At 56.9% G+C, this 10,225-nt stretch overlaps 4 protein-coding genes across 4 annotated transcripts in view; 2 read left to right on the plus strand and 2 right to left on the minus strand.

Annotated features, from left to right (window-relative positions):
- PTSG_12246 (uncharacterized protein) overlaps nucleotides 1–824 on the minus strand; it is a gene marked incomplete at both ends in the record, with an annotated part of 5,502 nt that extends 4,678 nt beyond the window's left edge. Inside the window, 4 exons of the mRNA XM_004994301.1 lie at nucleotides 18–102; nucleotides 308–438; nucleotides 634–665; nucleotides 808–824. Of these exons, the coding sequence (XP_004994358.1) occupies nucleotides 18–102; nucleotides 308–438; nucleotides 634–665; nucleotides 808–824 (265 nt within the window). The remainder of the gene's footprint in view (nucleotides 1–17; nucleotides 103–307; nucleotides 439–633; nucleotides 666–807) is intronic.
- A 6-nt stretch (nucleotides 825–830) lies between these two features.
- On the minus strand, nucleotides 831–1,247 carry PTSG_12247 (uncharacterized protein; the record flags this gene model as incomplete). Its single annotated transcript, XM_004994302.1, has 2 exons — nucleotides 831–944; nucleotides 1,143–1,247. The coding sequence occupies 2 exons, from the start codon at nucleotides 1,245–1,247 to the stop codon at nucleotides 831–833; spliced, it is 219 nt and encodes a 72-aa protein (XP_004994359.1).
- Nucleotides 1,248–1,367: 120 nt separating this feature from the next.
- Nucleotides 1,368–4,479, plus strand: PTSG_05042 (uncharacterized protein). Its single transcript, XM_004994303.1, has 6 exons — nucleotides 1,368–2,117; nucleotides 2,360–2,911; nucleotides 3,110–3,142; nucleotides 3,358–3,452; nucleotides 3,605–3,881; nucleotides 4,118–4,479. The coding sequence occupies exons 1-6, from the start codon at nucleotides 1,533–1,535 to the stop codon at nucleotides 4,205–4,207; spliced, it is 1,632 nt and encodes a 543-aa protein (XP_004994360.1). The 5' UTR covers nucleotides 1,368–1,532; the 3' UTR covers nucleotides 4,208–4,479.
- A 771-nt stretch (nucleotides 4,480–5,250) lies between these two features.
- The window catches only part of PTSG_05043 (serine/threonine protein kinase), a gene marked incomplete at both ends in the record, with an annotated part of 9,540 nt that continues 4,565 nt past the window's right edge, over nucleotides 5,251–10,225 (plus strand). The window contains 9 exons of the mRNA XM_004994304.1: nucleotides 5,251–5,323; nucleotides 5,758–5,952; nucleotides 6,220–6,786; nucleotides 7,065–7,150; nucleotides 7,269–7,382; nucleotides 7,578–8,586; nucleotides 8,922–9,127; nucleotides 9,381–9,485; nucleotides 9,705–10,205. Of these exons, the coding sequence (XP_004994361.1) occupies nucleotides 5,251–5,323; nucleotides 5,758–5,952; nucleotides 6,220–6,786; nucleotides 7,065–7,150; nucleotides 7,269–7,382; nucleotides 7,578–8,586; nucleotides 8,922–9,127; nucleotides 9,381–9,485; nucleotides 9,705–10,205 (2,856 nt within the window). The remainder of the gene's footprint in view (nucleotides 5,324–5,757; nucleotides 5,953–6,219; nucleotides 6,787–7,064; nucleotides 7,151–7,268; nucleotides 7,383–7,577; nucleotides 8,587–8,921; nucleotides 9,128–9,380; nucleotides 9,486–9,704; nucleotides 10,206–10,225) is intronic.

A 10,225-nucleotide genomic window follows, 5' to 3' on the forward strand; every position in this document is an offset into this window, starting at 1 on the left:
CATACACAAGCACGCACCGTCAGTCTCCTTTGGGTTGCGGCTGCGGCGCTGTCGGTAAAACTCCACCAACTTGTAGAACCCAACGCGCCACAACAGCTCAGGCTGGACAGGACGTACAGGATACAAGCGCAGGCGCAGGCGCATGCGTGAGCATGAGTACTTGTGCAAGCGCGCACGAGCACAAGTGTGGCGTGTTGACAGTGTTAAAACACCCCACACACCCACAGACACACGGACACACGACGTACAAACACACAGCACTCGCATACATTCATATACACACAAGCAACAAGCACACGCCCCTCACCAAGGCCTTCTCGACGGCGAGCTGCGGGGCAGAGAGGATCGCCTGCTGACATTGGAAGCGGAACGCACGGATGCGCGGGAAAATCTCCGTGCGGTAGTCTGCATCCGCCAGCTTCCTTGGCGTCGCTTCCCCTACAGGTGCACACAAGAACACCAGTGAGTGTGTGTGTGTGTGTGTGAAATAAGCCGCATGGATGCTGGTGTGATGTTGCACGGCCATTTTGGTTTCCAGCGAGAAAGCTGGGCTTCGCCATCTCACATGCGTATCCACGTGGCATTGCACACAGAGGCAAACATACACACACACATACACGTACAACTGTGCACCTTTGAGGGCTTCAGCAGCATTCACGGCGTCTCTGAAATCCAGCACAAAGCAAACACGCCATCAATGCAAGCAGTTCAAACGAGCGAGGGAAACCTTCATGTGTATGACCACGCGGACACTGCCCAGCTCAACCACTGCAAATAAAGCGCTTCCCTCCATCGTCATTCACGCACTCGATGACAGACGACATGGCTCTTCAGTTGTTGGAAGTAGAAGATGATGAGGCGGCCTGGTCCAACAGGGCTTGATTAGCGGCCTTCTCTGCTTCCAGCTCTGCCCGGCGCCGCTCAAACTTCTCAACAGCGTCGTCCTTGCATCGCGCACAACCACGGCAATGCACGTGAGCGTGAGCTCAGCAGAAAAACAACACTCTGTCCATAAAGCTGCTGCATTCACCCGTGTTCACACACGCACACAGACAGACAGACAGGCACACACACACACACACACACACACACACACACACACACACACACACACACACACACACACACACACTCAGACTGACCAGGTACTGGTGGCGCTGCTCTTCCAAGAACTGAAAGCCGAAACCGCCGCCAATAAGGGTCCCAGCAAAGATGGCCAGCACCAAGACCGTCTTGTTCTTCGCCATGAAGACCACCCAGTAAGCCACGCACAACACACAAGGCAAGAAGGCAAGCAAGCAAGCGGCAGCGAGCGAGCAGGTGAAGTTGGGAAAAATACACCAAGATATTGGTCATTTCTCGGCAACCTTTGGAGGAAGACGACAAACAAAACAAACATCACCACCACCTGCTGTGTCCTCGTCCACACCTCCAGCCTCAACCCCGATCCATCAATTGATCCCCCCTCCCTTCATCCATCTGGACACGCGCGGTTTGACAGTAGAGACACGTGACAGAGCCCCCAAGCAAGGATGCAGTCGCTGCGGGAAGCGCTGTTTCGCCGAAGCGAGGAGCCAGCTTCCTCCACATCGACAACGACAACGGACGGATCGTCATCGCCCGCATCGTCGTCTTCAAGCGCACCGCACACGGGCAAGGAACAGGACGCCAAGCACAAGCCACATGCACAGGATGATGGAACCCATGCACAGTCACCCAAGAAGGCTACCCCGCGAGCCAAAGCCGTGCAGCAGGAGCAGCGCAGCAGATCAAGCTCCCTGTCCGCGATGTGGAGGAGGACCATTGGCTCCAGCGAACGGACGGAGCAGGAGGTGGCCCGGACCTTGCTGTCGCTCAACCCATTCACAGAGGTGCAACTCCTGATTCCAGACAGCGCATCTGTCACCAAGCTGCTCAAGCTGGATGACCACCGCTTGCTCTCTGTGAGCGAGAACACGGCACAAGTCTGGAGCACAGACCACGCCCAGCTGCTCTCCACCCTGCAAAGCCACACACGACCCATCACCTGCGCGGCGATGGTCCACAAGACAGTCGTCACCGCATCGCACGATGAGACCATCAGGCTATGGGATCCATCCTGCGGCGAGTGCAGAAACGTGAGTCACATGGCGCCATCTGCCTTGTTGCGTGAGGGAGGATTGATTTGGTTCCTGTCGTTGGCTGCTGTACCTTTGATGTCATTCCAGCACGTGTTTGCATGCCTTCAGCGTGTGCGTCAAACACACACACACACACACACACACACACACACACGCTTGTACGCTCACAAAACACGTTCACTTTCTGCCTATGGCGCACGTACACCGACACGAAACATACCCGACGACGCGCACGCCAGACCATCTCCGTGCCGGACGACGTGATCCGGGTGCTGGCGCCCGTGAACGACACGACATTTTGCTGTGGCGGCCAGCAGCTGTATGTGTTCAGCTGCCACGGCAAACTCGTGGCAAAAGCGCCGCAAGAGAACCCGGACCTCGCCTTCCACACGCTGCTGGTGTTGCGCCGTAACCAGACCATATTGGGCGTCGTCACAGACTCGCACCAGATCTGGGAGATTGCGCTTGATGGAGAAGGGACACTGGCACCATATGTGAGCGGGGACCACAGGGAACATGGCTCCATCTTAAAGCCGCGGCAACTCAAGCGCGACCACGAACGCCCCATCACGTGTCTTGCGGAAATCACCGAGAACCTGTTTGCATCCGGCTGTAAGGACGGCTCCGTGTTTCTGTGGCTGGCGCGCTCGCTCACGCTGTGTAAGGTGCTGGTGAATGCCCCCGAGGTGTTTTACGATGAGGCAACAAAGCTGTACACACGCTCCGTCAACTTTATTCTGCCGCTCCCAAACCAACACGCCGCCATCGCCCTCAAGAACGGCTTTCTCGTGGTGCGTGTGTATGTGTGTGTGTGTGCAGATGCAGTTGTGTGTGTGTGTGTGTGGGTAGACGCAGATGTGTGTGTCTGCGTCTGTGTCTGTGTGTCTCTGTGTATTTCTGTGTCTGTGTTTGCAGATGTACTTGTGTGCAGCTGCATAAATGACTGCTCACTTACCAACACATCATCACTCAATCAATGCACATGACAGGTGTCCATCCAAGATCGAACAGTATGTGCTGAGGTAAGCCCGTCCCATGTTGCCTTTGCATGTTGGTTTGCTCTGCTGCACTTGTGCTTTGCCATGACAAGGTCAACTATCATGCGTTGAACGCATACACACGCACGCACGAATGCACACACACGCACACACACACACACACCATCACACGCACACCATCGCACGCACATTCACATTCTCTGTCAATCACAAACCACGCTCCCATTGCTGGTGATCAGGTGGAGGACGCACATCTGGGAGAAATCCACAAGATGGCCCTCATTCACAACGGCCACTTCCTCCTCACATGCAGCTCAGATGCAGTCAAGCTTTGGTGAGCCGTGTTGTGTCGTGCGGCGCACACAACAAATAACACAGCGAGATGCATGGACGTATGGATGCATGGATGCATGTGTTTACTCACACGAAAACACACACACACACACACGCACGCACGCACACATGCACGGGTGCATGTTGTTGCAGGTGCATATCGCAGTTTGCGCTCAACGCAGCGCCGCGCTCTGGTGAACAAATGTGCAAATTGCTCGTACAGTCGCTGTCAACAGCAGAGAACCCACCACCGGGGCAGCAGCACACCACGCACGACACAGGCGCCCTCCCTCGCCCCCTACGCAAGAACATGGGCACCCTCGACCCCCACAGGCCGCTGTGTATTGGCGAGATGAAGGTGCACGCGGACCCCATCGCAGACTGCGAAACCATAAGCTCGTACATGTTCGCAACCTGCAGCTCAGAACAGGTGCGTTGCTGTGGACTGTGTTGTGCTTGTGTGTGTGTGTGTGTGAGTATATGTGTGTGTTTGTTTGTGCTTGTTTGTGTTTCTTTGTTTGTGTTTCTTTGCTTGTGTGCGTACACTTGCATGAAAGCGTGTGATCCTCATCTGTCACGTTTGTTTGGTGCACTCGCTATCCCATTTCAGCCCTCACCTTCCCTCTCCCCTCCTCACCTCACTGCCCCCCCCCCCCTCGGTCGCAGATGATTTGCTTGTGGAAGAACGGGGCGTATTCGTGGAGAAACGCAAACTTGCTGGCAACGCGCGAGCTCAAGGACTCGTTCAGATTTTAACGCGCTTGAAGGCTCCATGTACAAATGCCCTCCTTACTCCAAGCATGTTGCTTGTGCTCTCTGCTGTCTGAGCTTGTGATGCGCAACACACACACACTTTCCGTCCGCATTTCTGTGTTGACGAGTGCTGGTCACTCGAAGAACCGCACATGTACCAGTTTGCTCGTTGCGTCAAGTGAACTCGTGAATAGTCCAGTTGTATATCTCCCTCATCAACCTCGCCTGCTGCGCAGCCATGGTCTGAGTGATCGTTTGCGCAAGTGCCGTGAGCTGCGTGAGAATGATGTGTGTGCATACGTGAGCATGATGTGTGTGTGTGCATGCATGCGTGTGTCTGTGTGTCTGTGTGTGTGTGTGTGTGCATGCATGCGTGTGCATGTCGTCTTCCCCCTCCTCCACCTTCCACACTTCCCTCCACATTGATCCACGCCCACGTCGTCCGTCTCCAATCCATGCAATGCCGCAGCCAGTGCAGACAAAGAGCGAGACAACCAGCCCATCTCATCTACCTTGTGTGTCTCTCTCACACACAAATACACACACATACACACACACACAACTACACACACAACTACACAACTACACACACAAACACACACACACACACACTCCCTCTCCCTCTCTCTCGCCACACCTCCAACTCACTTGCTTCCACCACCCTGACCACCTGCAACAGCGCCTGCGTTGTCTTGGCTTCCTTCTTGCGCGCGCCCAAACAAAACACGTCCAGGCAAACATTTGCCAATTGCAAGTAACGGCACAAGTGCAATTGGCAAAAACCAGCCTCAAACACAAACACAAACACAAACAAACACGCGCTGTTGTTGTTTGTTCACTGTGCACAGCTGCTGGCTGGATCGGAATCATGTTCCCCTCTCCCTCCCCGTCTTCTCTTCAGCTGTCAACACACACAGAGACAGGCACACACAACAAACACACACACACACACGCACACACACCAAACACACACACAGCAAGCAAACTCTCTTGTTTCCCCATCTTCCCGTTGTGGCTGTGTTTGTTCATGAGCGTATGATGAGAGCATGGCAGTGCAAGCCGATGCGGATCCCTTTGAGCTGTCTCACGACCAAGTGACAGATGATCGTGCCCCCGGCTGTCATGTGTGACACGCGCGCGCTTCGTGCTTGAAGGCAAGTGCGTGGTTGCATGTGGTTGCATTCACTGCATCGTGCATGCACCGCAGCAACCACAACACAGGAACGCAACAACAAGCTTGCTCACCGCGTGTCGTTACCTCCTACACACACGCACGCACACACACACACATACTTACGCACGCACACACACACACACACACACACACACACACACACACTTACACACACACTTACACACACAGGCAAGGTGCCGATCCTGCTGCCCTTCCTCACCGCCACTTCACCCCCATTTGTTTGCACTGTCACGTTAGGGGACACTGCTGGCTGTTGAAGTGCATGTGAGGCAGCATTTCCGCGTCGCACACACAGCAGCACATCGCCACCCGGAGCTGCACCCGCCACCATTGTCATTTCACTGCTGACACGCTTCAGCTGCAGATCACACAGCAAAGTCTGTCACCCCCAACAGCCACCACTGCCGCACAGAGACATACACAGATCAGCAGTCACAGACACGTCGGATACCAGGCCTATCCTTCGTTAGCCTACCCACCATGGCTTCTGCACGAAGCCATCTTCGCCTGGTTGCCTGGGCAGTGCTTGCCACGCTTGTCTTGGGCTTCACAGGTGCGTCTTGGAGAAGGAGGAGGAGGAGGAGTGCTGATGCAGTGTCCCTGTCTTCCTGCCCTCCTGCTGTGCCGTGCGTGTTTGCCTGCAGCTACCCCTGCACGACACCTCCAAACGCAACAAGTGTTGCCTGTATTCCACCACAACATCCCCTTCCTTGCCCCTGCGCTTCAACCCAACACTCAAGCAACACTTCTCAATCTCACCTGCCTCACCATCGCCACTGCACACCTCACCATCACCTTCTCCCCACCACACCACCGCCAGCAACCAATGCGCTCCGGCTCCGCTTCGACCCGGACTACAGCCCGCCGTCTGTGGCGGAGGCCACAGCAAACCCGCGCCGCTACCGCGCATACAACCGGCCCGTCCTCTCCCACATCCTGCGCCCAATCAAGGTGCGCATTGAGGACGACAACGGCAACCTGGTGACCTCTGGGCCAGACTCCGAGCTCGCTGTGACGCTCTTCGCGGAGTCGGCCTTCCTTGGCGGCGTCATCTTCCCCGATGAGACGCCCGTGGCAAACGCAATCACAGACGCAGGCAGCCAGATGCTGTATGCCACGTCTGGCAGCGAGCACCCGTACCAGGAGGACCACCGCACCATCCGCCAGGACCCCTACGAGACACGCGCGGTCGGCGGCGTCGCCACGTTCCCGCCCTTCTTCGCCACAACGCCCACCGTGTTTGTGGAGAACGCCACCACGGGGTACCCCTACGTTGGCGGGCAGGATGTGCTCATCAACGGCGCGTGCTGCAAGAGCATCTGGCGCGCCGCAACCTCGGACCCGACCAAGGCCTCCGCCATCGTCAGCAACCCGTACCACGTCTTCCGTGAGTTGACACAGCTTGCTTGCACGTTTGTCTGTCTGTCTGATGCGTTTGTGCTGGCGTGTGGTGTGAGTGCATGTATGCGTGCATGCCCTTGTGCTGTGCGTGCATGAGCACGTGTGTGTTGCTGTGTTGTGCGTGCTGTGGTGTGCTTGTTTGTACGTGTGCCATTGTTGCTGCCAATCTGCGTAGCATAATACTTTAATGCTGCGATCCTTGCGGTTTGTTCACATACTTTAGCCACCCGACCCTTATGGGGTGTACTCATACCCGGTTTCTAGAAGATAGCGGACGCCTGATTCACTTCTCATTCTCCGGAAAGAGACTTTTGGAGAAGCTTCGGGGAAAGAAGGAAGGTCCGTATCATGTATCTGTGTTCATGTCCGTGTCCGCGTCCGTACTCCCTCTTCAAGCAACTCGTTGGCCTGTCCCACCACACAGCTCACACAACTCCATCCCCCCATCTTTGTATTCATCATGGCTAGGTGCGGCTGATGTCGCTCAACTACCAACAGCGCGACGCCGACGGCAACCCGACCCCAATCCCGCTCCTCCACGGCGCAGACACAGACGTCGACATCCAGCTCAGCGTCGCATGGGTGCGTGTGTTGTGTGTGTGTGTGTGTGTAGCTATCTGTCCATTTGCTCCGCCCGTCTTCTCTTCGTTCCCTCCAGCTGATGTGCACACACACATACACGCACACGCTCACACACACATACACGCTCACACACACATACACATTCAATCCACACCCCGCCTCACAATCCACCCCCCCCCCCGTCAAACCAAACAGGACCGGAAGATTGTTGCTGCGGACCCGCCGGCAAACATCTCTGTCAATGGCATGAACAGCGCGCGCCTGCTGTACTCCGAGGTTGAGCTGCACGGGCCCGGGGTCACCACCATCTTCACCGACGACCTCGCTGTGCGCAAGCGCGCGTCGCTGCTGCCGAGCGGCTACTACGGCGCTGTCTTCGAGGGCATCCACTTCAAGAAGGCCGTGCACAACCTGCGCCTCAACTTCACCATCACCCACCCTGGCGGCGAGCCATACTACCTTGACCTGACCACCCACGACGTGCAGAACCCCGAGCCGTACTCGCGCGCGGGCATGGGCTTCCCCGAGCTGCCGCCGCTGACGCAGTACACGCTGTTCAAGTCGCGCCCGCCGGAGGAGCAGTCGCAGTATGTCACGGACGAGGAGTTCCGGCCCGTCCGCGACCTGTACCCGTCCGTGTACGAGGGCTACGAGACACACGCCATGCTCTTCATGCGCGACATTGGCACGTCCGAGATGGGCCTGTCGTGCGATCTGGTGGAGGACGAGCGTCGGCGCGCGTGGTGCCTGCAGTCCGGCTACACCCTCAACGTCACCGGCGACACGGGCCCGGGCGTCCTCGTCTCAGCGCCCTTCAACGTCACGGGCCGTGATGCAAGCGAGCTGCGCATTTCGTGGGCAAAGCCCCTGGACGACATGCCAGAGGTCATCACCTTTCCCATGTGGCACCCGCTGCACCTGGAGCTGTACGATGCAGAGGGCAAGCACGTTGTGGACGGGCCAGACGCGTTCCTGGACGTCTCCGTTGCTGCACTGGCCCTCAACTCTGCCAACGTCTCTGATGTTGCCGGCACGGCGCAGCTGTGCGACCCGGCGGTCAGCGACACCATCACGCTGGCGCATGGGCGGGTCAAGTTCAAGCACGGCGTGTGTGAGCCCGTGGACCACGTTGCTCTTGAGTTTACCGCCACCACCACCAAGGGCGCTTTTCTTCGCGCCGTCACCATCCCCTTCGTCGTCCAGGGTGTGTGTGTGTGTGTGGGTGTGTGTGAATGTGTGTGGGTCTGTGTGTGTGTGTGTGTTGTGTGAATGTTGGTGTGTGTGTGTGTTCATTGTGCGAATGTGGGGGTGAATGTGTGTGTGTGTGTGTGGAGTGTGTTTCGCAGCATGTATGTGTGCATTCGGTAGTCTTGGAACACATGATATATGCGTGGGTTTGCGTTGTGTTCTCCGCGTGTTGCTTCTTTTCCTCGCCTTGTCCAAACCGCCCTCCACTCCACTCACTCCACTCATTCCACTCACACCACTCACACCACTCATTCCACTCACTCCACCACCACAACCACGATCTTGTTACAGCCGACATTCCGTTTGGCATCATGCTTCCCGTCGAGGCCTCCACCAGCCCCTTCAACGTCGACACGCGCGCGCTGCGCATGTTCTTTGAGCAGCCCGTGCTTGGCTTCAACGGCAAAGGTCCTGCCGATCGCACGTTTGGCCACACGGACTCTCGCATCGACGTCCACTACATCGACACCCGCGGCACTGAGCTCGAAGTCCTCGCCGTGAGTTTGCTTCTACTTCTGCTTCTGCTTCTGTTTGGTGGCTTTGCGTGTGTGGTGTGTGTGTGTGTTGATGTATGCACCTGTATGTGTGTGCGCGCATGAAAAGTTTTGTTGCGTGCTTCCTCGTAACGTTGTGACTTGTGCACTGATGTTGTGGTGTTTGCAATGCGATTGAGCGCCTTCTCACAACAGCAATACAAACACACACACAACCACACACATAAAATGCACACACATGCCCGTCTTGAACCAGGCGCTTGACGAGGCGCGCAACACCCACCGCATCCGCATGTTCAACGGGCCCTTCAGGAAGGAGCATGCCGAGACAGTCGCGCAGTGGATCTCGCACACAGCATCCGTACGTCCACATTGCTGGCCACCCTTGCTTGTTTCAATCACGCCAAGCAACAAACATGCACACGAGTGCGCACCAACAGCAAACATCCACAAGCACACTCAAAGACACACAAACAACAACCCAAATGCACAAATGCCCCCATTCCCTCACTAACGTCCTCACTCACTCAATACGCACTCACTCTCACCATCCCCCCTCCCCCTCCCCTCCGCCTTTCAGGACTTTTGCGCGTTTACGTTCTTTGGATCGACGGAAGACCTGCGGAACCGGCGGCGCTTCCCCAACATCTGGCGCTTTGGCTTTGGCGAGGAGATGTACTACAAGGCCCTGGTCGACAGCATGGCAAACAAGATGTGGCGCAAGATCATTGTGGTGCACAGCCGCGAGAGCACGACGTTCACAGACGCGTTCTACCGGTCGCTGCGGCAGGCCGGCATCGACGTGGTTGCGGACGTGAAGATCCCCGACGCCGTGGTGGAGAGCGGCGGGTCGCTCATGCCGTACCTGCGCGAGATCAAGGACACCGGGTACAAGGTCATCCTGACAAACGTGCGGGACAAGATGGCGCAGCGGCTCTTCACGGACTTTATTGAGGCGGAGGTGGACGCGTCGCACGGGTACCAGTGGGTTGGCACGGAGCCCACGCTGCAGACGCTGGACCTGCTCACGCTGCCGGGACCCGCACATCCACCTGGCGGGCGCGCAGTTCCTGACGCCGATGTACGGTCTTGGGCGCGGGG

The sequence above is a fragment of the Salpingoeca rosetta genome, assembly GCF_000188695.1.
Source record: "Salpingoeca rosetta unplaced genomic scaffold supercont1.11, whole genome shotgun sequence".
NCBI classification, from domain to species: Eukaryota; class Choanoflagellata; order Craspedida; family Salpingoecidae; genus Salpingoeca; species Salpingoeca rosetta.